Source organism: Alligator mississippiensis, chromosome 9 (genome assembly GCF_030867095.1).
Source record: "Alligator mississippiensis isolate rAllMis1 chromosome 9, rAllMis1, whole genome shotgun sequence".
In the NCBI taxonomy this organism is placed as follows: domain Eukaryota; kingdom Metazoa; phylum Chordata; order Crocodylia; family Alligatoridae; genus Alligator; species Alligator mississippiensis.
The window spans coordinates 67,579,373-67,604,363 of record NC_081832.1 but is presented as its reverse complement, the minus strand read 5'-3'; the positions used below and the strand labels follow the sequence as shown (position 1 = coordinate 67,604,363).

Sequence of the window (24,991 nt, the reverse complement as noted above, 5' to 3'; positions counted from 1 at the left end):
TTTATTTAGGATCCTCCCCTGTACAGGACTACATTTCCCCCCCCCCCCATGCAGGCCTGAAAGAAGAGCCTCTCAAAGAACCACAATTATTATATAGTCTGTAAATAGTATTTACATAAGTGACTTCATCACATTTTTAATTAGATAGTGAATATGAGCAAAGTATTGAACCCATTAACTTATTTAGCTTGCTTTTCACTTGTTTAAGAAAACTGATCCAAGCCTGATGTCTTCTTGCCATATTCCAGATATGCTTACTTCAGGCAGAGAATATTCTATTGGAAAAACCTAGTGTTAAAATGGCTGTGTCCAGCACGTGCAGTGTGCACTGAGGATGGGAATTCTGCTGGTTTTGGAAGAGTTGCCTGACCCTCCTGTCCTCTGAGTTCACAGCCAGCAGCCATCATAGTGTCTTTTTTACTTTGGAAAAGCTGACCACTGTTTTCTCCTCTGTGAATAATGTAAAGATGGTTCTGCACTATGAACTGTGGATCTAATATTTTATACTTTGGGGTGAGACCCCCCCAACATCACCCATCTCAGACCATTTGAGATTTGGTTCAGAGGCAATAAGCCTACAACAGATCCCTTACCTAATCCCTTTTCCAGTCTCTTTCATTGGTCAGGAGTGGGAAACCACATCATTAAGTAATGTGTGAATCCCTCTATGAGAACTTGTTCTCTTGACTGTGACAGCCTAATGTAAACTGCATTGGTGCAAGGAGCCCTGAATTGGGTACTCTCTTGGGCTTAATTTGTGAACGTGCAGATCTGCATATGGCAGAGAAGGAAATTCAGTCAGCAACCGATTTCAAAAGGACAGTTTGCTGGGAGAACTGTTTGTCTATCTCATTAAACTCTTTGAACAATAATTCTTTGGCCAGGCAGAGCTTTGGCTTTCAGGTTATGGGAAGAAACCTGCTAGGTCATAGTGACCTCTTAGCTTTTCCTCTTAGTCATGTTGCTTTACAAAGGGCCTGTTTATGTCTCTGCAGGTATACCAAAAGCTCCTTATTTTGTTTTAAGCAATTGAATCATGAAGCCTTTTAACTGTGCCTGAAGGGAAAAGAGGCTGTTTTTCAGAGTTCAAGCTTTTTATAGTAGGGTGATTATTTACTTTGGGCCAAGCAAAGTGCCAAGCACTGTAGATCTTGATTTGGTTGATGGCTCTGGGCAGTGCTACAATTAATGGTAAAGGAGAGCGCATATGTATTCATTCAGAGAGGGCCAGTAGTCATTAACTCCCCATTTCTCTAGTCTAGTGTTTGTCCTTTTGCTGGTGAAACATAACCTTCCCTCCCCAGGTTCTAGTTCCCTTGATTTGCAAAACCACTGCAAGCACGCAGGTCAGCGGAAAGAGCAGTCAGAGTTTTCTTTCTCTGAGCACAACTCCCTCTGCCCAGCGTTCCCTTTCCCCTTCACTATCCATAGTTAATAAAAATCTCATCAAGGCTGGGTCTTAACTTTGGAAGCTGGCCAAGTTCATTTCTCCAACTCTGAGCTTTTATACTAAGCCTGTAATTATTTTTCAGTGGTTTTAGCATTACAGTGAACAGTCATGCATCTTGAACATGACTGATGCCCTTCTCTCTGCCATCCAGATTGTTCAGCTCTGTGTTAAAAGCCATATGTGCTGGCAGGAATCAGCTCAGTGAGCAAGGGCCCATGCTGCCTCATTGAGGAATGACACGTGCATGAACTGGTTTTGCTACAGCAGTATAATTGGAGAAAACTAGATACATACTTGGTCTAAGATGGCGGAAGCTGTATGCAGCCACTGTTCCCGTAAGAACATTCAGCAATAGTGATTTCCAGTAGGTTGTGATTTCATGTACTTGGGCACCAGGAAAATTCCTCTGGAATCCTCCAGTCACATTAGCCTTGAGGGTTTTCAGAAATTGCTTTCAATTCAAGGAAAAACTGGACAAAGAATTTAAGTCTTGAGAAGCCTTGTCTGACTGTTCCCTGCAGGATACACTTTTGAGGCTAGTTTCAGAAGTGAGAGAGCCTGGTAGGCATTAAATCAATGTTAATTAATTAGGCACTAAATGAATGCACTGTAATAAAGTGAGTGGCTCTTGGCAGATTGGTCATAGGAGACAGAGGAAGAGGAGCAAGTAGTCTGATTCTTTCCTTTATTCCATGTCTTTCAGGATGATAATCTCTGTCGGCTATTTTGGTCTCTCGCTTGACACTCCTAACCTGCATGGAGATGCCTATTTAAACTGTTTCCTTTCGGCGGTTACTGAAGTTCCAGCCTATGTTATTTCCTGGCTTCTTCTCCGAAATCTCCCCCGACGGTATTCAATATCAGCTGCGTTGTTCTTGGGAGGCTGTGTTCTTCTCTTCATTCAGCTGGTGCCTGCATGTATGGACCTTTTAGCTGATATAAAACTCATATACTATAGGGGTGAAATCTAGTGCTGAGCACTCAGCAGATGTGAAGGAGAGGAATCTTGTGGACCAAATGCAGATGGTCCTTTCCTATCCTTGTCCCTCTCCTCCACCTCTGTGGCTCTAGAAGTTTGCATGAGACATCAGGTCTTTCCTGAGTCTTTTCTTTCTCAAACACTGTTTATTCCCATGCTGCAGCAGTCAAACTCTACTGTGACAGCAGGAGTAAAGCCAGTAGAGAAGTCATGAGGGTTGCCTGGGTGGTACTAGTAGGTGCTCTTTCCCTAGAGAATTGGGACCATTTGTCAATTATTTTCTGTATTATTCTGTGATAAGCAGAAGCCTGAAAAGTAAATGTGTGGTGCTGTTTTTTAAGGGAACGTTTGGCAGTTAAATATTTTTGAAGGAAGACACTGTGCATTGGAGTCCCATCACTTTAGATCTCTATGCTCGGTACAGTAAAATTGCCACCATTGTTTTTCCCTTAGTGGTTTTGACTCTGAGCAGGTTCTTATCAGTCATAGTATGTGCACCTATTTTGCAAATAAACAATAAACTAAAATCCAAACCATCTTATCCTCAGAGGATCGGGGTGGTTATGTTTTTTGTTTCCTGGCTTTTAAGCCAACTGGACTGAGGCATGATCTGTTTTCATTACAGAATTCATTCCACAAGTTAGGATTGAAGGAAGGCCCTAGAAATACATTGCTAACATTTCTTCTTCTTGATAAGGTTTCTACCCTTCAGAACAGACTTCAAAAAGGTGCAGCACGGTCAAAAATTCAACTAATTCTAAGAAGGGTTTTGATCAATTCATGAAGTGGATTATCTAAATCTTGCCTGTAATAGTGAGGGATTGGACTCGGTAGCCCACAAGGTCCTTTCCAGTCCTTTATTTCTCAAGGGCTCTCGTCTCAGTCCTTAACTTTTGAAGAGCTAGATATCCTCGTGAGAAAAGCAAATCTGTTTTATCAAGAATCTGGGTTTAAACAAATTAACAAAGTTGGCGCACAAAACTCCAAATCCCATACACACCAGGGATTAATGCAAGAGAAAATGTGAAAATAACTCTTGAACTAACCAACCTGGTGACGTGCCACTGTGCTTATGCTTTTTTTTTCGGATCTTTATTTCAGCTCTTCAGATCATGTCCATTATCCTGGTCATGTTTGGGAAATTTGGAATCACGTCTGCCTTTTCAATGGTTTATGTGTACACTGCTGAGCTCTACCCAACAGTTGTGAGGAATATGGGAGTTGGAGCAAGTTCCATGGCCTCCAGGTTGGGCAGCATCCTCTCGCCATACTTTGTGTACCTTGGTAAGATTCTGGTTATTGTATTTCCCCCCAAGTGGCGTAGCATTGGAGACAAAATACAAGTGCAAGGATAGATTGAGTTTTGCTCCAGTGAACTGGGTTAAACATATATTTTCATGGCCATTCCTTCATCTTGCTTCATAAAATCCAGGCAGTTCCCTTGTTATCTATCTTAGGTTAGCTAGCAAACAGGCTACAGTGGAATCCCAGCAACTTCTACTCTTTTTGTTCTGGGTAACCTCAACTCAGAAAGCATTTAGAAATCCTAGGACCACTGAATGCTTTGTTTCATTTGGAAGTTTAGGACTCAGTGATGGGGCAGAGGTGGGCTGCCTGCTGCAGGCTGGGCTCTGCACCCTGCTGCCCTTGCCTGAGGAGCTCAGCCACCCAACCCCAGTCACACAACCCCAGTGTCTCCTGCCGCCAGGTGGGCAGATGACGCACCATGCGTAGCAACACACTACACATCTCCTCCCCACCTGGCGGGGTAGCAATGGCATCGCACAGCTGAGCTCCCAGGGCAAAGGCAGCGGGGCACAGAGTCCTAGCCTGCAGCAGGCAGTCTGCCTCTGCCCTGCAGGGGCACGTGCCACCATGACGTCCCTGATGGGGTGCACTGCTACGGGGAGCTGTGCTCCCCTTTTCCTCCGCACCTCTGGGTGATGTGCCCCAGCCCTGGGCCCCATTTGCCCCTGCCCCCACTCCCTTCCTCACTGCGGGATCCTCAGTCTCCCTCTCCCCTTGCCCCTTCCCCTCAATTTACCAGTGGGGTGCTGTCTGTGTTTTTGTCTCTGTGCATCTGTGTCTCTGTCTGTCTGCTCCTCAGTCCCAAGCCACAGCCTGCCCAGCCCTGCTGCTGCTTCTCACTCCTGACCCACAGTACCCCACATCCTGCCAGGGTGTGTGGGGACTCGACCTCTCCAGGCTCCAAACCCCACACACACACCCACAGCCCTCAACACCTTCACAGATAACACTGCCCACACACACACACACACACACACACACACACACACACACACACACACACACACTTCAAAACTAGCATCTCACGATTTACGTGCCAATCTCTTGATTTTTTTTTTTTCTTTCGTCTCATGATTTTTGGCATGGTGGGGTTGACAATACTGTATACCTGATGTTGGCATGTCCTGTGTTTTACCAGGTGCTTATGACAGATTCCTGCCATACATCCTGATGGGAAGCCTGACTGTGCTGACAGGAATCCTTACTCTCTTTCTCCCAGAAAGTTATGGTATTCCTCTTCCAGACACCATTGAGCAGATGCTGCTGGTTAAAGGGTAAAGGTTGTTTTCTACTCTACTTTCTTAGGAAACCACTAACATGCGTGATAAATACCTTCATAAAGCTGCCTCCTAGCTGTTTTATTCCAGCTGCATAGTAAGTGCCAGGCAGATGAGAAACCTTCAAGAAAAAAGAAATACGCAATAGAATGGGTCAGACTTACTCTCGTGATATTAATGGAGTTAAGAGTCGAAGATGGTGTCTGACTGATGGGCTGTACATGCAGCACTTGTTGCTGCTTGACAGTTGCTCACAAAGTGGATGGAGTTTAGAGTAAAGTAAAAGAAGTGGTCAAGAGGTTAGGACTAAATATACAGGAAACAACTATTAGCTCATTACTTGGAGAGCAGGGCAGGCTTTGGATAGGTTTCCTTAAAGGAAGAATTTGGCTCTACAGTTGCAGTTCTTTGAACTTCCTGTTTTCAACACAGCTTCCAGTGCTGTGTTTAATGCAAGCAACATTTTACATAAAGAGCCTCTGTGTTTAAAAGTAAGCCATTTCACATAGTTTTAAGAATTATAACCATATTTTAAAGCTGTTAACAAAAGTAGCATTGACACCTGAGTACATAAGGTGACATTGTTTGTTTTTAGATCAGATGGTTTTGATTAGTCAGGTTGGTTTGTTTGAAAGTCTTCCCCAATATAGAAATGCATTATCCAAATTCTCCTGATGTGCTTATTTTGGAAAGTCACCTGGGTTTCAGTGAAGTACAAAACTCTTTCAATCTGTGGAACTAACAGGGCTCTGAGAAGATGTCCCTTAGCATCCCAGAATGTGCAGCCCAATATAATGTTTGGGCTCTCCTACAGCTGAGAATATGAGAGAAGCACTAAGAGGCACACTCCAGGCTACTCAGGACAGCTGTCACCCCTTTGTTCTCCCTAATTGCTGGACATGCCTGTGGGCAGAGCCGTTGTCTTTTGGTAGGTTAGCATTTCTCTGGTGGCCTGTCCCAAACAGCCAGGTAGGCACGAGGGCGTTCAGGGCTTCACTGTGGCCCCAGTTCGGGAAGATACTTAACCATGTGTGTGACTTTAAGGCTTGTAACAAATGGCTCCTTTGTGCTGCCATACAAATTGTGTGGTGGCGCAAAGGTCTAGCAAACAGACATCCATACCTCTTGTCGCACCACAGAATTTGTGGCCACAATATATAGGTGGTATAAAATTGTGCTGCTTTTTTTGCAGCAGGTGTCTGTTTGTTTTATGGTGGGAGTCCAGAGCTGCCTGCACTCTTGAACTGCCCCGGGTCTTCAGGGACTTATCCTTCACACACTGGAGTCCTTCTTAGGGTACACAGGACTGGGTCCCTGAAGCCCTGGGGGTGCCTGCCCAGGTTCCCCCTGTTTGCAGAGATGTGCCCCAAGAAGGATGGAGATTCCCATGGTGAATACTGCAGGTTCCCTGCTTACAGATGCGCACCCTAAGAATTGCCTGGCAGGGGATTCCTTAGACACACATAGCACATTTTTATGGCCCTGGGTGGTTCCCCCATTGACAGAGGTGCATCCCAAGTTGGGATGTGATAGTGGGTTCCCCTGTTTGCAGTTGTCCTGCAGAATTGCGCCTCAGGAGCAGTAGGGGCCTGAACTGGTGGATAATTGGTGACAACTGTGTCACCCAGTGAAGTGGATCATTTGTTCTGGGACACCCCAGCACAGCTGACTGTCTTCGTTTGGTGACATCCGTTTATAGCCTAAGGTGTGATTTGTCCCATTAAAGTCAACGGGATATTTTAAAGTCAGACACATGCCTATGTTCCTGAATCAGAATTCCTACAGACAAACTAACTTTGGGATTTCAGAGGATGTTTCTTTTGGGAGTGTTGTATTATCAGTTATTTTTTCCATTTTTTACAGAATCAAATACAGACATTCATCTAGTAGTCCAAGGGTTTCAAAGGATGAAGAAGAAAGTCCCGTGATTCTTAAAAGCACAGCTGTTTGATGCATCTACACTGCATACTTCATGATAGACTGAAAAGTAGAGAGACTTTTCTTTAATTTTTCTACCAGAAAGTGCTAGTGGCAACATTTAATTTCCTGTAATTATAAACTTATTTATTAAACACAGTTTTCAGTAGGTTCCATTTTATATGAACACAAATACTGTAGGTCCCTCCCTGAAATCTCCATCAGCATTTGTTTAATATATCAGTTACACCGAGCACTATGGGATCGACAGAGTCAGAGTCTGCATCTTCAGATAACGAGGAAACTCTGTGTACAAAGGTGCTTGAAGATGAGGTCTGGAGTGACTTCAGTCCTTAGGGAACCTTCACACAACATACTGCATATCAGCAAGAGTTAAAACTTGCCAACTCTTACTAATTAGTAACAAAAGATGCCAAAAGACTGCCAGTGATTGCTTGACAGACAGACACCATCATTCCAGAGCAAAAAGCTTATTTAAAGGATAAAGGTTGCAAAAACATTTGGTTTGGCAGTTTTATAATGGCATACATTTTCACAGAGGATGCTATGTCCATGACACATTTCTGAACAAATTCAGGCATGGAAAAAAAGGAAAACGCTGAGAAACAAATTTGAAAACTGTGTTTTATCTTAGCTGGAATGCATTTTCTAATGCAAAGAGTTTGCACTAGTTACATTTTGGTAGCACACTGCATGTCAGATACCTTTTTAACATGGCCACAGGGTGAATTTGTTTACACCTGATATTGGCATGTGGTTTTTTTTTTTTTCCAGATTCATACATTTATTTTAAACAATGCAAATAGGTTTTATCTTTTTTTGTTGTTTTTTTTACTTCTAGGATACATTACAAGCTAATCCTTTAAGTTGGTCTTAAATCCTTAGTGCAATTCGTTTTAGGGAGCAAACAAATGTCTGTTTTCATGAGATTTTTTTATTTCCCTTTTGTCATTTTTTCCATTTGATGGCTAAATTTGTCTCCTTTACATCTATGTGGCTACATTGACTTGAAGGCAGTGGAACTGCATGGGTGTTACTGAGAGTAAAATGTAGCCTCTTGTGCTTGACCCTAGGTGCCAATAGCATCATTTTATGTGAACTTGTTTTCTTATAAATATCATGAAATCCATGACATTTAAATAAAAGTGCAAAAAAACAAGAAATCATGATGAAAATAATACCAAGAAACAGTTCTTTTTATCACAGAAGCGTCTAGGTATTAATTGTATTTCTTTCAGGAAATTTTTTCTTTGTGTCTCATTTTGCACAATTCTGAAGGTGCAGTATTTTTGGCTGGAAAAGTTTGAGATGAATCTATTGGGGACATTCTGTGGTACTTTTTATGGTTTAGTAAATAGAATCTAACCTTTTTATAATCAAAGCTAGTAATGCCGTTTACAAACATTTTATGTTTTACTACTGGTTTTTTTTTCCATTTTTTTTAAATTTAGCTTTTGCTAAACATTTCGATAACCAGGATTTCTTGCTCCTTTACCTGGTGATCATGCTGTAGCAGCAGTTTTGGTGCGCTACTTCCTGCCTTATAGGAGAATGTGTAGACCCTCCCCTTTTGTCTCACTTTCTCACATGCACATGTATATACTGTAAGCAGTTGGATTTGTCTAGTTCCTCCTGTCTGTACCTGTAAACGTGTAGCCAGAAGTTGGCCAGTGTTAATGTATCATAGATGAGACTATTTCTGTGCCCTTGAGGCTAGATTATGTTGCATTGTGTGGGTCTTTGGAGGGTGGGGCAAGAATCTAAATGTTTCCATGTGCTGTAACCAGTTAGATGCAGCTGATTCAGAGGTCTGCTATTTTCTTGACAGTGGTGCATTCCTGGCAATTGCATTTTATAGCATGCTGTATGACTTGAAGCTAGTGCACAATGTGGTCAACCTAAAGTGAACGTTTTAAAGCCTCACTCCAGATTACACAACGGCCTCAGCATGGCAAATCTGCGTAACAGGACCATGCATGAAACCATGAGTCCCCCTTAATATGGGCCTTGTTTAATAAAAACCTTTGAAATATTCTAAAGCTTGCTCTTGCATGGTATAATTTGCCATTTCTGTGCCTATTTTATGCATTCATTATAAACCAGTCAAATCTAATCTCAATGATATCCTAAAAGTTAGTGGAAATATGTGTTGTTAAATAAAAAAAAATTATCCATTCTAAACTGACATGGGCTGCAGCATATGAAAGCATACTTTTTCCTGTACTTTACAGCAAAAGGCTGGTAGCCACAAGAGTTTGAAGTGAAAAACATCAGTTGTGGGTTCTCAATAATGACTCTACTTATATAACTGGCTTACTGTATTCCTATAATCTCTTCCTGAGCGTGAGGTTGTTGGGCATTGCTTCAAAAGAGGTCTTAATGCACATGTTCTTGCAGCTGATGCATATTCTAAAATTAGAACCAATTCTTGGCCAAGATCTAACACATTATTAACACTTTATTTACCACTTGCTTTTCCCACTGATTTATTCTATTTTGTTACTTGAAGACAATTTTCTTTCTTGAAATTTTTTTAATGCTCCACAGTTCATTAAGCAATCTTAAGAACATTGACTGAACCAGCTGACTTGAAAAATCTCACAATTCTGCTGCCAGTGCAGATATGTCAAACCAGTAATGTGCCTTTCTGATGTCAAAACATGCCTCTTTCTCCCTGCTGGTCTTCTAAAAAATGGAAAACCTTCCTTTGTGCCTCTGTTAGGTGCATGGGTATTTAATATTGGGTGTTAGTGTGGGAGTTCTGCGTTATTATACTGTCAAAATCCGTAGGTCCTCTAGGTTACATGTAAGAGGATGCACCAATTTTAGAGGATACGAACTCAAAATCTAACCAAGGCATTCCCTCCTAAACTGTTGTCAATGAGATCAGTGAGAAGTCAATAATGTTTAGTGGGGGACTAAGCCCAGCTGTAGATGTATGCAGGATGTTCTGATAGCATCCCATTGTATCTAACCTTTGAACATGAAGTGTTCAGAATGAATCTTTCAGACCTAAAGTACTGTATATCAGGACACAATCTCAATCATGGTCTTTTAAAGACATGGTTTGCCTTTCACCTTGTTTTAGATGGTGAAAGGAATAGGATCGTTGATTGGGGCCATTATGTTGATTGGGATAGGATCTTCTGACTCTTGACGAATCCAAACTTCTTGGAAATGCTCCATTCTTTCTTTCCTCCTTTTTATGTGAATCATCCTCTAAACTAGAGAGACTCCTCTGGGCATAACATAAAAACATCTTAAGGCACAGGGTTGAGTTCCATGGTGGAGCCATCCAGAAGTACTGTATACTCCAATCTGCTATTATTGTAAAGACTTCAAAAATAGTACCACTTCAAATGCTGATAGTTAGCTCAATGAACAGAAGAAAAACTGTATGGAATATACATGCATTGATAGGAAGATTTTCAGCATGCAGTACTAAAAATCTTGTTCTATCACACTTATAATTCATATGAAGTAGTCTTGAGCTAGTCCTTTTGTTCTCAAAGAATTAATAAAATGCTCTTTAGAAAGTGGCAGAAGCTGGCCTTGAGTTAAAGGGTTGTTCAGTTCCTTGTAATGCCCATCCAGGATTAGAATACGACATGAATTCAGGTTGCTTTGAATTCACCAGAACTGGAAAATTTAGAGTGGTCCATACTCTAACTCATCTTCTAGGATTTGTTGACTTCACGGTATGTAAACTCACTCCCTGACCATGTAGATTATATGGTTATCTGTCATAACAGAAAGACACATGTCCTAATGATCCTTAGAAAAGAAGCCAGAAAATTCTGAGTTCAAATCCTAGCTCTTGGACTGATTTCCTTTGTCACGCTGAACAAAGCACTTAACCTCAATAACGCAGTGACCCTGTTCGTAAAAAGGAGATAATACCACCTTATGAGGGTTTTATAAGTGTCTGTGAAGACCTACATACATGCTTAGCAGGATTATCTGTAGTTTGAAACCATTAGTTAGAATTTGTTGTTTACTTTTGAATGTAACATTTATTATATAACTCTAATACTTCTTCCTTCTGTAGCAGGTGAGCCTGGAGCACATGTGGCATTTAATTTGTTTGTAAATGCACTGTTTTGTATTCCCAAGACAGGCAAAGAAAGGCCCAGAGTGGTGGTGACTTGTTGCTGGGCACAGCAAAGGTCTGTAACATTGTCAGGTATAAAACTGGGGCTTTTGATTCCCAGTCTTAAGCTTTAAGTCACTTAATCCTTTGGTGCTACAGAAAACAGCGCTTTCATGCATGCTGCCTTTTCACATGCAGGCAACACTGAAAATTGCAAATTCTTATTCATCCAAATGTTTGGGGAAAACATTTTTCTTCCAGAGGTTTTAATTACTTCAGGAGATCTGCTGTAACAGTACTAGATCTAGTATAACTGCACTACCATGTGGCTGGCATCTTGGAAGCTGCTAGTGATTACTGTCTTAGGCACCTGGCTGGACAATACAGCTGTGCCCTTTTATGTTGTTACCCACAGTGGCTTGTTCATTGCCTTCCATGGCCCTAAACTTGCAAACGTCTAAGTAGATGCGTAAGTTTATTCACTGGAGTGGTCCCCTTTGAACTGGTGGGCTGAATCTTGTGAATGAAGTTACTGGCATGCTTGAGGAGTGGGCCATAAACTTGGACAGCTTAGACATAGTCCTTAACTTGAATAAAATGATTTTATCACACTATATGACTTCATAGTGCCTTGCTTGCAAATGCAACTTGAAACACTGATATGCCACTGTTGCCTACAGCTTTGTGTGTGTGTGTGTATATATATATATATAGAAAGCCAAATATTTTTAAACATCAAAGACCCATTTCTTCTATGAATGTAAATATTCTGAAATGTAACAAAGTTGATTTCAAGTAGTTGATTCTTGATGTACTTTCCTATAAAGACTATGATACTGTTTGTAAAATACTGAATAAAATCATTTTGAAGACAATTCGAAATATGAAGCATTGTCTTAGTGTTTTTACATCTTCATATTTGTTTGGGGGTTTTTTGTTCATTATTCATATAATGACTTTTGCCTTTTTCAACTGTTCCTCCTTCCTCTTTCAAATCTCTCTGGGCTTATGCTTTATCTTCCGTTGTTCAGTACCTTTCAAGTGGATTTTAGTCAGTTTTCTCTACGAAAACACCGCACTTCAGTTTTCTCAACCAAATGGAGCTTCATCAATGCCAGAGGCTGCCAGGTTTGCGGAAAGATGACTAAGAGGCAGAGCACAGCAAGAAAGTTAACTTTGCAAAGCAAATGGGCTAAGAGCACTTCCTCAATTGACACTAGGTAAGAACAAGAGAGATCCAGCCTCTTTCAAAGATCGAGAAATATCTTGTTGGGTGTGTATATTCTCCATCAGGTGACAGCATTCGTTCATTTCATTGTCTGGCAGCAGAAACGTTCTAGGCCAGAGGTCGGAAAGGCATGCAGAGCCACTGGATCCGGTCTTTGGAGCTGGAGAGCTTTGCCTGTGCCCACTCCCACACTGCAGCTTCCAGCTGTGCCTGTGCCACTGTGACTTCTTCCTGCTCTCCTGGCTCCAGCGTGAACTGGGTAGTTTCAATGGCGTGTAAGTGGCATGGGGCTTTGCCTATGCCCTCACTGCCATCACTTCTCTGTGCCCTGGTTCCACGTTGCAGCATGAGTGCAGCTTCCAGCCAGCAGGAAACAGCACTGGGGCTGAGCAGCTTTCAGCCACACCTGGGGTGTTGGGGGGAGGGAAGAGGAGAGAAGTGATAATGTGGATGCAATTTACAGGTATCTGGTAGGGCTGTGCGAAATTTTGCTAGCAGTTTCGTTTCAATGTTGTTTTGACTCGTTTCAAGCTCGAAACAGCATAATCAAAACGAAACAGCTTCGAAACAGCGTCAAAACAAAACGAGGCAAGTCGAAACGTTTCAAGGGGGAAGGGGGTTGGGGAAGCACTGCTCTCATTATTGACTGTGTAGCTAACCAATGACTCATCCTTTCCTGAGGTCTCTCCCAATCCCAGTGCTCTGGGGGAGGGATGGAAAAACTGCATAAAAGGCAGCATTGTTTGAACTGCCCTGCTTTCTGCCTTGGTGTCAGTTGAGTGAGGGCGTACCTTAACACAAACACAGTGTCACCCACCTGTGTCACGAGTCTTGCCTGTCAGCAGCTAGGGGTGCAGGGCCCCAGAACCCCCCTGCACCGATCTCCTCGACAGCCGGCAGGCTTGGCGGCCTCAGCAGGGGCTAGCATCCCTGCAGCCTTCACCCTGCTGCGCCTTAACGCACACTGTTACCCATGTCACGAGTTTTGCTTGTCCGCATCCTGAGGTGCAGTTTCCCCAAACTCCTGCACCTAGCTCCTTGAAACTTGGCAGGCTTTGTGGCCTCAGCAGGGGCCACCACCCGTGCAGTTTAGACCTCGCTGTGGCTTAACACACATATACGTGACATGAGTTTTTTGCTTTCAAGACTTTGAGGTGCAGTTCCCCTGAAATCCCTGCACCTATCTCCTTGACACTTGGCAGGCTTCATGCCCTCAGAAAGGGCTACCATGCCTGCAAGTTTCATCCAAATCAGGCCAGAAATGACAAAGTAATAGCCTGTTTTGAGCTTCCCCATTATAGCCTATGGGTGAAACGTCAAAACCGCAAAACTGTTTCAACAAAATGAAACAGAACAGCAGTCTCGAATCGAAACAAAATTCGAAACTAAACGCTGTTCCGTCAAAACGCAAACCAAAATGGAACGGTGCTGTTTCTCATAGCCCTAATATCTGGTCCTAGTGCAGCTCCTCACTTGTTGGAAGTTGTGTCCATGCTGCAACCAGGGGGCTGGGGGCTGAGAGAAGCAGCAGTGGTGCATCTGCAGCTCCCATCTGTGTGGCACCAGCATGGGCCCAAGGAAATCCCCAGCATCTGCTGATGCACTGCCAAAGCCACCTGGCTGACATTGGACTGGAGTCTGGTTGTTCCAGTCTGCAGCTTATAACAGGTTTTCAGCCCCTGATCTAAGCAAAGAACCCATGGAAATGAGTAAAAACATCACTCCTGGTTAATCTGGGCAGGCACAGCAGTTAGCCTGATGGCCACAGGCGCTGAGCAGCTAGAAACCTCGCTTAAGTCCATGGGAGCACTAAGTGCTCAACACCTTTGGAAATCAAACCGTGTGACAGCGCTGTCCAATGATGCCTCAAAGCCAAGGAGCCTGACAGATGCATGTTTTGTTCAATGCCTCTGCTTTGCTGGAGCTTCTTAAAAAGGCAGTTTCCCAAACCAACAAAGGATACATTATGAATTTTTTCCAGCAACTCTTATATGAGCAAGCAACCCCTGGAGCACGGACCAGGACTCTCCCCGCCCCTGAGAGTGTTGCCACAAAGAGAATATGGAGTCATACTTCCTTGTGCTTGTGCAATCGTTCTGGCCCCTGGTTGTGTACTTCATTCTAGCAAGTGGCACTGCTTCAATAGGTGTGGCGTGACCCCAGCCCATCCCAGACTATAGCAAAAAAAGAAATATAGTTCCATATGAATTTTGGATCCAAACCCAAAAGTGTTTGTATTTGAGATGATAGTGTAATACTGCATCTTTCTTTCCCTAATGATAACTGAGTGAGAATGGAAGAAAAGGTAATGAAATGGTTACTCAGCTGGGATTTGCCTCAAAGTAGTGAGTTCAATGAGGACCTTGGCTAAATTTAAAAAAAAAAAGGAAAACATGCTGTGCTATGTCAGCTTCTCTCATAGAGGCCTGAGGAAACTTATTGTGATACCCAGAAGCTTGCTTATGTCTATCCCAACAGTGCAGTTGGGCCAATAAAAAATACCCTCCACAAGACTTCTTGCCTCTCACATAAAAATTATAACCAATCTGCTAATACCTATAGCAAGAATTGCTCAGTTTTTTTCAAAAGAAAGATTAAGGGAAGGGACAGAAGAGGAAGTCCACTGACAACTTGCCAAGGATTGCGGAGATTTTAATAGCCAATTTCTTGTCCTAAAGAAACAGAACGCAGAATCCCAAAAAGGAATAAGGATATATGGGTCAGTTCTCTTTTGGAAGTTTAAGCTGCCTATACGGCAGCGATTCGTGAACAGAACTTTTCAGGTGATAAGATCTCCAAAGCATCATTAGTCTGAAGGCGTCTGACCAATATAAACTACAATTTTTGTAGGGGTTTTTTCTTAAATATGAAAAATCCGTTGTAAACTTGAAATACAATAAAATGAGTAGATGTAAAATGGCACATACGCGTGCTATAGGTGCGCTGCCTCTTTTCATAGATTCATAGATGTTAGGGTCAGAAGGGACCTCAATAGATCATCGAGTCCGACCCCCTGCATAACCAGGAAAGAGTGCTGTGTCTAGATGACCCCAGCTAGATACTCGTCTAACCTCCTCTTGAAGACCCCTAGGGTAGGGGAGAGCACCACCTCCCTTGGGAGCCCGTTCCAGACCTTGGCCACTCGAACTGTGAAGAAGTTCTTCCTAATGTCCTGTCTAAATCTGCTCTCTGCTAGCTTGTGGCCATTGTTTCTTGTGACCCCCGGGGGCGCCTTGGTGAATAAATCCTCACCAATTCCCTTCTGTGCCCCCGTGATGAACTTATAGGCAGCCACAAGGTCGCCTCTCAACCTTCTCTTGCGGAGGCTGAAAAGGTCCAGTTTCTCTAGTCTCTCCTCGTAGGGCTTGGTCTGCAGGCCCTTGACCATACGAGTTGCCCTTCTCTGGACCCTCTCCAGGTTATCCGCATCCTTCTTGAAGTGTGGCGCCCAGAATTGCACGCAGTACTCCAACTGCGGTCTGACCAGCGCCCGATAGAGGGGAAGTATCTCCTCCCTGGACCTATTTGTCATGCATCTGCTGATGCACGATAAAGTGCCATTGGCTTTTCTGATGGCTTCGTCACACTGCCGGCTCATGTTCATCTTGGAGTCCACTAGGACTCCAAGATCCCTTTCCACCTCTGTGCCACCCAGCAGGTCATTCCCTAGGCTGTAGGTGTGCTGGACATTTTTCCTCCCTAGGTGCAGCACTTTGCATTTCTCCTTGTTGAACTGCATCCTGTTGTTTTCTGCCCACTTGTCCAACCTGTCCAGGTCTGCCTGCAGCTGTTCCCTGCCCTCCGGCGTGTCCACTTCTCCCCATAGCTTTGTGTCATCTGCAAACTTGGACAGAGTACATTTGACTCCCTCGTCCAAGTCACTGATGAAGACATTAAAGAGTATCGGTCCAAGGACCGAGCCCTGCGGGACCCCACTGCCCACACCCTTCCAGGTCGAAACCAACCCATCCACCACGACTCTTTGGGTGCGACCCTCTAGCCAATTCGCCACCCACCGGACTGTGTAGTCATCCACATCACAGCCTCTTAATTTGTTCACCAGTATGGGGTGGGATACCGTATCGAAGGCCTTCCTGAAGTCTAAGTATACGACATCCACCCCTCCTCCTGTGTCCAGGTGTTTCGTAACCTGGTCGTAGAAGGAGACTAGGTTGGTCAGGCACGATCTGCCTGCCACAAACGCGTGCTGGTTTTCCCTCAGCATAATTTGCCCTGCCGGGCTCTCACAAATGTGAGCCTTGATAATTTTTTCAAAGACTTTACCAAGGATGGAGGTGAGACTGACTGGCCTATAGTTGCCCGGGTCCTCCTTCCTCCCCTTTTTGAAAATGGGGACCATGTTAGCCCTTTTCCAGTCCTCCGGGACTTGGCCCGTGCGCCACGAGCGTACGAATATTCCCGCCAGTGGCTGTGCAATGATGTCGGCCAGTGCCTTCAGCACCCTGGGATGGAGCCCATCCAGGCCTGCCGACTTAAAGGCATCCAGTTCTTCCAAGTGGCTCTGCACCACCTCAGGATCTACGTATGGCAGTCTGGCGCCTTGCTGCTGCCTCTCTACAACCCCAGTGAGAGACTTGTCGTGCCCCTCACTTAGGAACACTGAGGCAAAGAACTCGTTGAGGAGTTCAGCCTTGTCCCCCCTGTCTGTCACCAATTGTTTCTGCCCATTTAGCAGGGGTCCTATTCCTCCCTGGGCCTTCCTTTTACTCCCAATATATCTAAAAAACAATTTCTTGTTGTCCTTTACTTGGGTTGCCATCCTCAGCTCCATGGTAGCTTTGGTCCGCCTAACTGCCTCCCTACAAGCACGAGCAGAGGAGGTATATTCATCTTTAGTGATCTCACCCTGTTTCCACTTTTTATGTGCTCCCCTTTTGGCCCTTAGGCTGCCCTGGATTTCTCTGGTCAGCCATGGAAGCCTCCTGGCCCCTTTCCCTCTTTTGCCTCGCTCGGGGATCGTCTTGCTTTGTGCCCGAAGGATCGTTTCCTTAAGGCACAGCCACCCTTCTTGTGCTCCCATCCCTTCAAAACTCCTACTCTGCAGTGCGTCCTTGACTAATCGCCTGAGTGCATTGAGATCAGCTTTCCTAAAGTCTAGCACTTTCACCCTACTAGTTACCTTACCCACTCGACGTCTTATGTTGAATTCTATTATTAGGTGGTCACTGTCTCCCAAATGGCTACCGATCTGGAGGTCCCCTATCATGTCATCCCCCGTTGCCAATACCAGATCCAGTATGGCATTCCCCCTAGTGGGACCATGCACGTCCTGTGTCAGGTGGAGGTCCTGTACACAGGTTAGAAACCTGTGTGAGCGATGGGACCTTGCTGTCTGCGTCTCCCAGCAGATGTCCGGGTAGTTTAGGTCCCCCATGACTACCGCCTCTTTAGCTTTTATGGTCTCCGAGAGTTGCCTCAGGAGCCCCGCATCTATTTCTTCCCCTTGGTGTGGGGGTCTGTAGCAGACCCCTACCACCAAATCCCTTTTATTTGTATGCTTGTCACAAGCATCCTTTCCTGATGAGACTTATATTTAGAGTTGTGTTTCCTCTGCAGAGAATGATGATGGATGAAAACAGGGATCATCCCTCAACCTTGTAGAGGTATTTGGAGGAAAACACCTGAGAACAGGGAAGATAAATGTAGGAGAAAATTACTTTAATTGTTAGTTTAAACTATTTGTATCAAATAAACCTATCCATGCCTGCTTTTGTTTTGAGCACCCATTAACTTAATATTCAAGTGCCTTGCAGGTATTAATTATTTTTCTCAAAACAATTCACCCATGAAGCAGGGAAGTAGCAATATTCTTATTTTTCAGCTGGGGGAACTTGCACACAAAAATAAGGTGCACTCTCAGTACTAGAACCCAAATCTGAGTGCTAGGGAGAAACTTCCACAATTGCCCAGGGACCAGATTTGTAGAAGTCAGGTCTCTGAGTCTGATAGTTTCACTTGTCTTCAGTGATTGGATTTGGTGCCTAAAGGCCTTTTGAACATCTAGTTTGAAGCAAGTCAGGCTCCTCAGTCCCACTTGCTAAAGCGCCTTAAGTACTTGGGGCCTTGGAGTAAATTTTCAAATGTCTCATTGACCTTTGGACGCAGTGCTCGTGTCTCTTTAAAAAGAAAAAAGAGATCCATGGGTTTATGAAAATAGTGTCTCACCTAAGGAAAGCTGGGCTCTTTGCTCTGCTCTGCTATGGTCTGGGTAAACCTGAGTTGCTTCCGGCCTTGTGCCTCAGTTTCTTGACCCTTGCAATGGTGATGATGATACACTTTTGTAAAGTGCTTTGAGATCAATGAATAAAACATGCATGTAAGATGTAGTGATTATGTCTTCAAACCAATTTCCCTTCTGTTTTAGCCTATTGGTGATTTACAGTGCTTCTAAAAATAAATCCCAAACTCTCTTTAAATATATTTTCCTCTTGGAATCTGCTCAGAAGTTGCCTTGTTTATAACTTGACCCAGCATCTGCTGTGTTTGTACTGGATCCATCTATGTTGGATTACTATGTACAGCAAAACAGCGAAGTGTGTATTTTACAACCGTCTCTCAAAGTTACAAACAGCTGCTGTCGGCAAAGTGAGAGCATCATTCCAGCGCCATCCTGTTGTCAGATCTACCTGCGAGGGCTACACAGATATGTTCTAGCCCAAAAGGGGCAAAACAGTGTGGGGGAAAGTTTCATTGGTCCTTGGTCTCATTCCATCAGCTTCCTGTTGGGTGTTATCTTGTTCCTTTTAACTGTGGTTAATTCCTCATTATAAGGCTAGAGATTTGGCATTCAGATAATCTAGGTGAAGATGTAATGGCCTACAAAAGAAAGGAAGGAGGGGGAAGCTATTCACCCCACCCCCCCTCCAGTTCCTAGAGGTAAATATATAAATCCCCAAGACAAATCTCTTTCAACTTGACTAATTCCTCCCCTCTGTTACCTCTCCTGCTCCCAGCACTTACCTCTCTGAGCTCTTTGTCTGCATATCTAAAAGCTAGATGCAACCATAGCCTATGTAATGCTGTCCTTCTACTTCAGTGGTGGCCAGAGTTGCTCACCCTGGGAGCCACATCTGATCCTCCACCAAAGTTCAAGAGCCATAGAGTGGCGGGGGAGGGGAAACGGGGGTGCTGAGCAGCCCAGAGTGGAGGTGACCACCAGTCCCCCCACCCCCCCTGCACAGTTGAGCTGCTCTGGCTTTCCCCGCGGGGAGTGCACCCCAGGGTAAGCGGCACGGCTGCAGCCCCCGCCCTGGCAGCCCGGCTCCTGAGCCAGCAGTCCTGGAGGGAGGGAGGAGGGCAGATTCGGGGCATACACCCTGCAGGGAAAGCCGGAGTGGCGAGAAGTGCTGGACTGCGCTGTCCCCCAGAGCCTCCCTGGGAAGAAGTGGGCGGGGCTTCGGCCAATTTCCGGAGAGCTGCAAGTACCGTGCCATCGAGCCACGTGCAGTTTGCAACTAATTGGTAGGAAATCCCTGGGGAGACTGGCCAACTGATTAAATGTCCAAACTAAATAAAATGGTTTTAAAGTACCTAATCATTAAGAAAACTCTCCCTGCAACAGCACTGGACTTCCTGGAGCTTATGGCCATGCAGGAGTGAAGCAAAACAGCAAAGTAAATTCAAAGGTTTATACATAAGGAGGCCAGGCTACTAGGTCCCAGCTTTTTTCTTCAGCCGTGCCCAAGCCAGTAAGAAAGTACATGCTTTGCTCTCATTCACTCTTGGCTTGCTGTTCAAGACTTTGGTTTCACAAGGAATCTTAATTGCAGCCATCTGTACACACTGCGGAGGTCTGACCTTGGGTGAACCAAGTCCATTTTTTTCTGATTTACTCATGAACTGTCTTTAACCAGGGAAAAATCTCAAGGATCTAAGGGCAGGATTTTTGTGGGTTATACTTTTTATTGGACCAGCTCTGTAGTTAGAAGACTTTTAGACAAGCTTTCAAGTGTAGGGCATTTTTCAGAGTCTCAAAAGTCATTTTCCAAACCATCCGGGAAACTATCAGAAAAGAATTATCTAACTGTGGCAGGCACGAAGCCATGAGGAAAAACTTGCCTGGAACGGGTGAAGAGTGGAGCAGCTAGGACACTGTGCTGACCACGAATGCGCCAGAAGTGGAGCCATGGCAGAAAAAACGTGGCATCAGGGGAAGAAGAAAAAAAAACAATGGATTCCAGAGAAGCCAGGACTGACTCCCGCACTGGCATAGGCATGCCTTATGGTGGTGTGCCAGCGCTGATTCACAAGCTGGCCCCTTGAAGCTGGGATAAAAAGCCCAGTGGACGGGAGACAGGGGGAACTGGAAGTGGGCTCTCCAGTGGGCTCAGAGTGGCCCAGATTGGAGCAGAATCCCACTGAAGGAAAGTGGTGGCTGCCCCAAGAAGGGGCCTCCAAAAATAAACTGAACCCCAGAGGGCTGAATGACCTACCTGAAACGGCACTGTGGACTCCAGACATCCCCTGCAGGATTGGACCAAGCAGGATCCTGAGGAGAAAAGGAGAGACATGCCTGAACTGCGACAACTACAGACCATAAAGAGGAAGAGAGACACCGGAGAGCAAGGTAACCCGGGGTTGGGAAGGAGTCTAGGCCAGACCCAGTACGGCCTGAGAAAACTCAGATGAGACAACGTCCGAATCCGACTAGTATAATTCAAAAGGCCAGGATATAAGAACCTATACCAGACCAGACCTGGGAAACTGAGAAATAACATCTTTGGTTGGCGTTAGGTAGAGTGTAGGCAGAGCCCCAAACAGGAAGGTGGATGGGAAGAGTGAAGGAAGGTACCAGGAGTGGCGGGACATACCATCTTCCTCCCAATTAAACAAATTTATTCCAGCAAGACGTGGCAGGCAAGAAACCCCGAAGACCTTTCCGGGAAGCAACAAGCTGTCCTCTCCTCAAGTGGCAGCAAAGTCGGAAAAATCCATACGAACAAGATGCACTGGTGAGCGGCACAGGAGGTTACACTAACTTTCCATACATACGGTCAAGCGGCCTTGAGCATGGGAGGATCTAGGATTTTGAAAAGGGGTGTGCAGATGGCATGATGCCTCATCATATGTAACACATTGCACAATTCTTTAGTTAAAAAGAAAATAGAAGCTTTACTAATATGCTCAACTGAAGCAAAACTTTATTGGAATATGCATTATTTTGCCATATCATATATTATGTATAAAAACACATTAAATTAGGGGGCGGAATCAAAAGATGTTTTTCCATTAGTCCTGTAGCCATTTGAATTAAATATATGGCTTTCCAGTTTATAAAATAATTTATAACGATATCTAGCCTTCTGGAGCATTTTGACAGTTCACCCAATGCTTCACTGAAAGTTATTTCCACACCTGAATTAATGTTTCCACCTGAATTAATGTTTTCCACACCTGAGTTAGTGATTCTTGCTAGAGTTAAGTGAGTCTAAGGCTGTGAAATAGGAGCTACATTACCAGGAGTAGCCGACAAACAGCAGGACTGCAGAAGAATGGCTGGTTTGATTAGTGCAACATCAAGACCATTAAAAAGGGGGGTGGGGGAGGGGCTGTCATTAACCTCTGTGGAATGAAGTGTTTAGAAGAAATCACGTAAATTATAATGAGCCATGAAGTCAAGTGACTCTTTCACTGCTGCTTGAGTAAAAATGCTGCTACTACTGCCAGGCAGTTGGTTTAAAATTTGGGTGGACCAGGAGTCAAAGGGGCAGCAATGGTAACACCCCTCCCGCCCTCCCCTCCCCCCCCCGATCTACCTTCTAGTTTTGAGACTATGGGTGTGGATGTAGGAATGCTGAAAGCCCTTTCAAAAGAGGAAATGTTGCAAAAGAGCAGTAGTTGGTACATGCCAACTATTGTGTGTGAAAGAGCTGAGAGCATTTTAGATGCAGCAAACCCACCCCAGTTTTAACACTCCTTCATCCAGTGTTAAAGTTGTGCCTACACTCGTTATTTCTCCATTCCTGGCCAGTTGTCTGCAGCACTGATGCTTCCATCGGTGCTCAACACCCTGGCAGGCTCAAACCTTCCAGGTATAATGTTTTGAGTTTCTGGTGTCTTTGGCACTGAGGTCAGGTGTTTTTTACTGCAAAGCCAGAAGCCACAGGGGAAAGCTCACATTTACATAGCCTGGGAATATAGTCCTTGGGATAGCATGAGATTGGCAATATTATTTAAACACCTGCATTACATCCAGTTGCTATTTACAGTTGCTTAATTGTGTGCAGATTTCAGCTAGATATGGAGTCTCCTGCTTTTTTCTGAGACAGATTTTTCCCTTGTAGACCAGGGATTGTCAACCCATGGCCCACAGGCTGGATCTGGTTTGCAAAGTGTTGCTTCCATTAGCTCTTTTGATGTAGATGCTTGCCTTAGAAGCTTGTTCAGATGTTTCCATCCCATTTGTGATTAAATAACAGATTTTTTAGGCTATGTGATAGTACAGCATAATTGTGCAGTGGAATTAGTTTTTTTCAGAACAGCCATTGATATGTGGCATGAGGATCATGAGTATTTTTATTATTTCTTTTCTTTTCTTTTTCTTTTTTTGCCAGGTTTGACTCAACAATCAGAGGCTTCCTTTGGAAAATGTTGGGGGAAAATATATTTTCTTCAAAATATGCCATAAAAAGTTTGACAATTTTGGTAAAAAATCAAATGCAGGACATGTTTGGCTTTTTTGATCCACAACTCTTGAAGAAAGTAAAGTTGTTCATGGAAAAAATTAATCTAGTTGTTAATCCAATTTTCTGTTGAAACCCATTTTGATGAAACAGTTCTGACCAGGACTATTTCTCACAGTTGCTAGCAATGGTGGTAGAAGTTATCGAGGGGCGAGTATTCAGCTAGCTTCTAGAACTGCAAATACCATAGACTGGCAGCTGGGAACTGCTGGGCGCTTGCAGGTGTTTGAAGGCCTCATTGGGCAAGGCTATGTGTGCAATTAGTACACATAAATAAACTCTCGAGCTTATTACTCTGGAGTTTTTGTTCCCGGGAACGCCGTTTGAACATGCACCCATGTGGCAATTAACTCCAAAGCAATCAGCTCCTGAGTTTATTCATGCGCAGCACTTGGAACCGGAATGGTCGGCCTGCCAGCCCGGGGCTGCTCCAACCGAGTCAATGTACTGCAGAGGGGCTGGCTGGGGCATGAGGGTGCTTCAGTGTAGGGCTAGCCAGCAGGCAACCCCCATCAGTGAAGCACCCTTTTGCCCCAGCCAGCCAGGTCAGTGTCTACACGTGCACTGCTGTGCATGAAAAAACTCCGCAGCAGGGTAGGACTTGTATTTATAAATCCTCCCCTGCTACAGGGTTGATTAGTTTCTTGCCCCCTAAGTACGGGTGCACGTGTAGGTGCTGAGACATTTGCTCATGTCTCATGTAGACATGCTCATTTGGTGGTAAGACTCATTTTTAACCATCCTTTTTCCTGAGGCTTGGCTGGTTTCCCTGTTCCCAGTTTCTCCTAGTACTTGGCTGGTCTTCTGGTCTCTGTTTTCTCATAGCTTCTGCCTGTTTCTCTGGTTCATACCTTGGCACGACCTCCGGCTTCCCTTCTGGTTCTGGCCTTTGGCTTGTTTCCTGGCCCTAGTCTGTCAGACTGCCCACATCCCAGCTTCCTGTATAGCGTCCCAGGCTTAAGCTATCCATGTTGTCAGACCTCTAGCCCTCACTAACAGGCCAAGGCTTGAGTCTCCTTGTTGTGAGAATGTGTGACCCTTTCCCATGTCTGGGGAGGGGTTAGCTTTTATAACTGAAGAGCCTCTCCCCTCAGCCACATCACCCCAAAACCATTTGTTTTGGAACCAGAAGAGGAAGAAAAGGAAAGAATGGGCATGAAGCTAAGCAAATATATTTGTGGTCAACCTAGTCATTACCCAAAGCCACCGATCTGAACCTGAGGGTGTAGGTTGAGGAAAGAACTTCCTCCACACTCATACAGTTAGTTTTTGAGTTAGTTTTGAGCGTTGAATACACAAATATACTGTTTTGTATCAATGGTACTGGGGCTTGGGGAGTGACTGAAGTGAACAAGTTGCTGAAGGGAGGGAATGCAATCTTTTCAAGGCCTTCAGGGTTTTCTTGATGCAGAGCAATAATGATAATGCTTGGCTTTTGACATGCTATAAGATTTTTCAAGAGCAAATATGTTGCTGTGGCTTTACAGCTAAACGGGTGTGAGGAAGAAGGAATGCATGTTTCCCTACAGCCTCCCCTCCTGTTGGAGCCCAACAGTGTTCCTGGCTGCTGGGGAGCACTTTCCCATTGAGTGTTGACTGCCCACATTTCTATCGAGAATTTGTTGGTTCCTAATTTCCAGGAATTTGCAGCCATCTAGAGCATTCAGTTAGTTTATCCTTCCCACCCTTTAGTTAAATGTTGATGCTGGTGATTTCAAAGGGATTTTTAATTATGGGGGAGTGTAGATGACTGTACACTTCAAATGAAGATGACTGTAAATATTCCATCGGAGAATTTTCTAAATGGAAAGGGGAAGGCGGTGGTTAAAGTGCATGCATTGCATGCAACAGGTGGCAGAAAGAAATGCAAGCCAGGGGGTATCAGGAGGCATGCTTTTAAGTACCACTTGAAGGAAACCTCATTTGATTGGTTGCATTCCCCATTTGCCCACCTCCTGGGAAAGAACATGTGATGCTGCAGGATGTTGGCAAAGGATAGATGTTAGCCCCCCCTTCCG

The 24,991-nt window shown here is 44.5% G+C and overlaps 1 protein-coding gene across 1 annotated transcript in view; it reads left to right on the top strand.

The window, feature by feature from the left end:
- LOC102562856 (organic cation/carnitine transporter 2) overlaps nucleotides 1-11,917 on the top strand; it is a 43,427-nt gene extending 31,510 nt beyond the window's left edge. The window contains exons 7-10 of the mRNA XM_059712850.1: nucleotides 2,154-2,368; nucleotides 3,531-3,713; nucleotides 4,876-5,011; nucleotides 6,878-11,917. Of these exons, the coding sequence (XP_059568833.1) occupies nucleotides 2,154-2,368; nucleotides 3,531-3,713; nucleotides 4,876-5,011; nucleotides 6,878-6,965 (622 nt within the window). The 3' untranslated portion in view covers nucleotides 6,966-11,917. The remainder of the gene's footprint in view (nucleotides 1-2,153; nucleotides 2,369-3,530; nucleotides 3,714-4,875; nucleotides 5,012-6,877) is intronic.
- The last annotated feature ends 13,074 nt before the right edge of the window (nucleotides 11,918-24,991 follow it).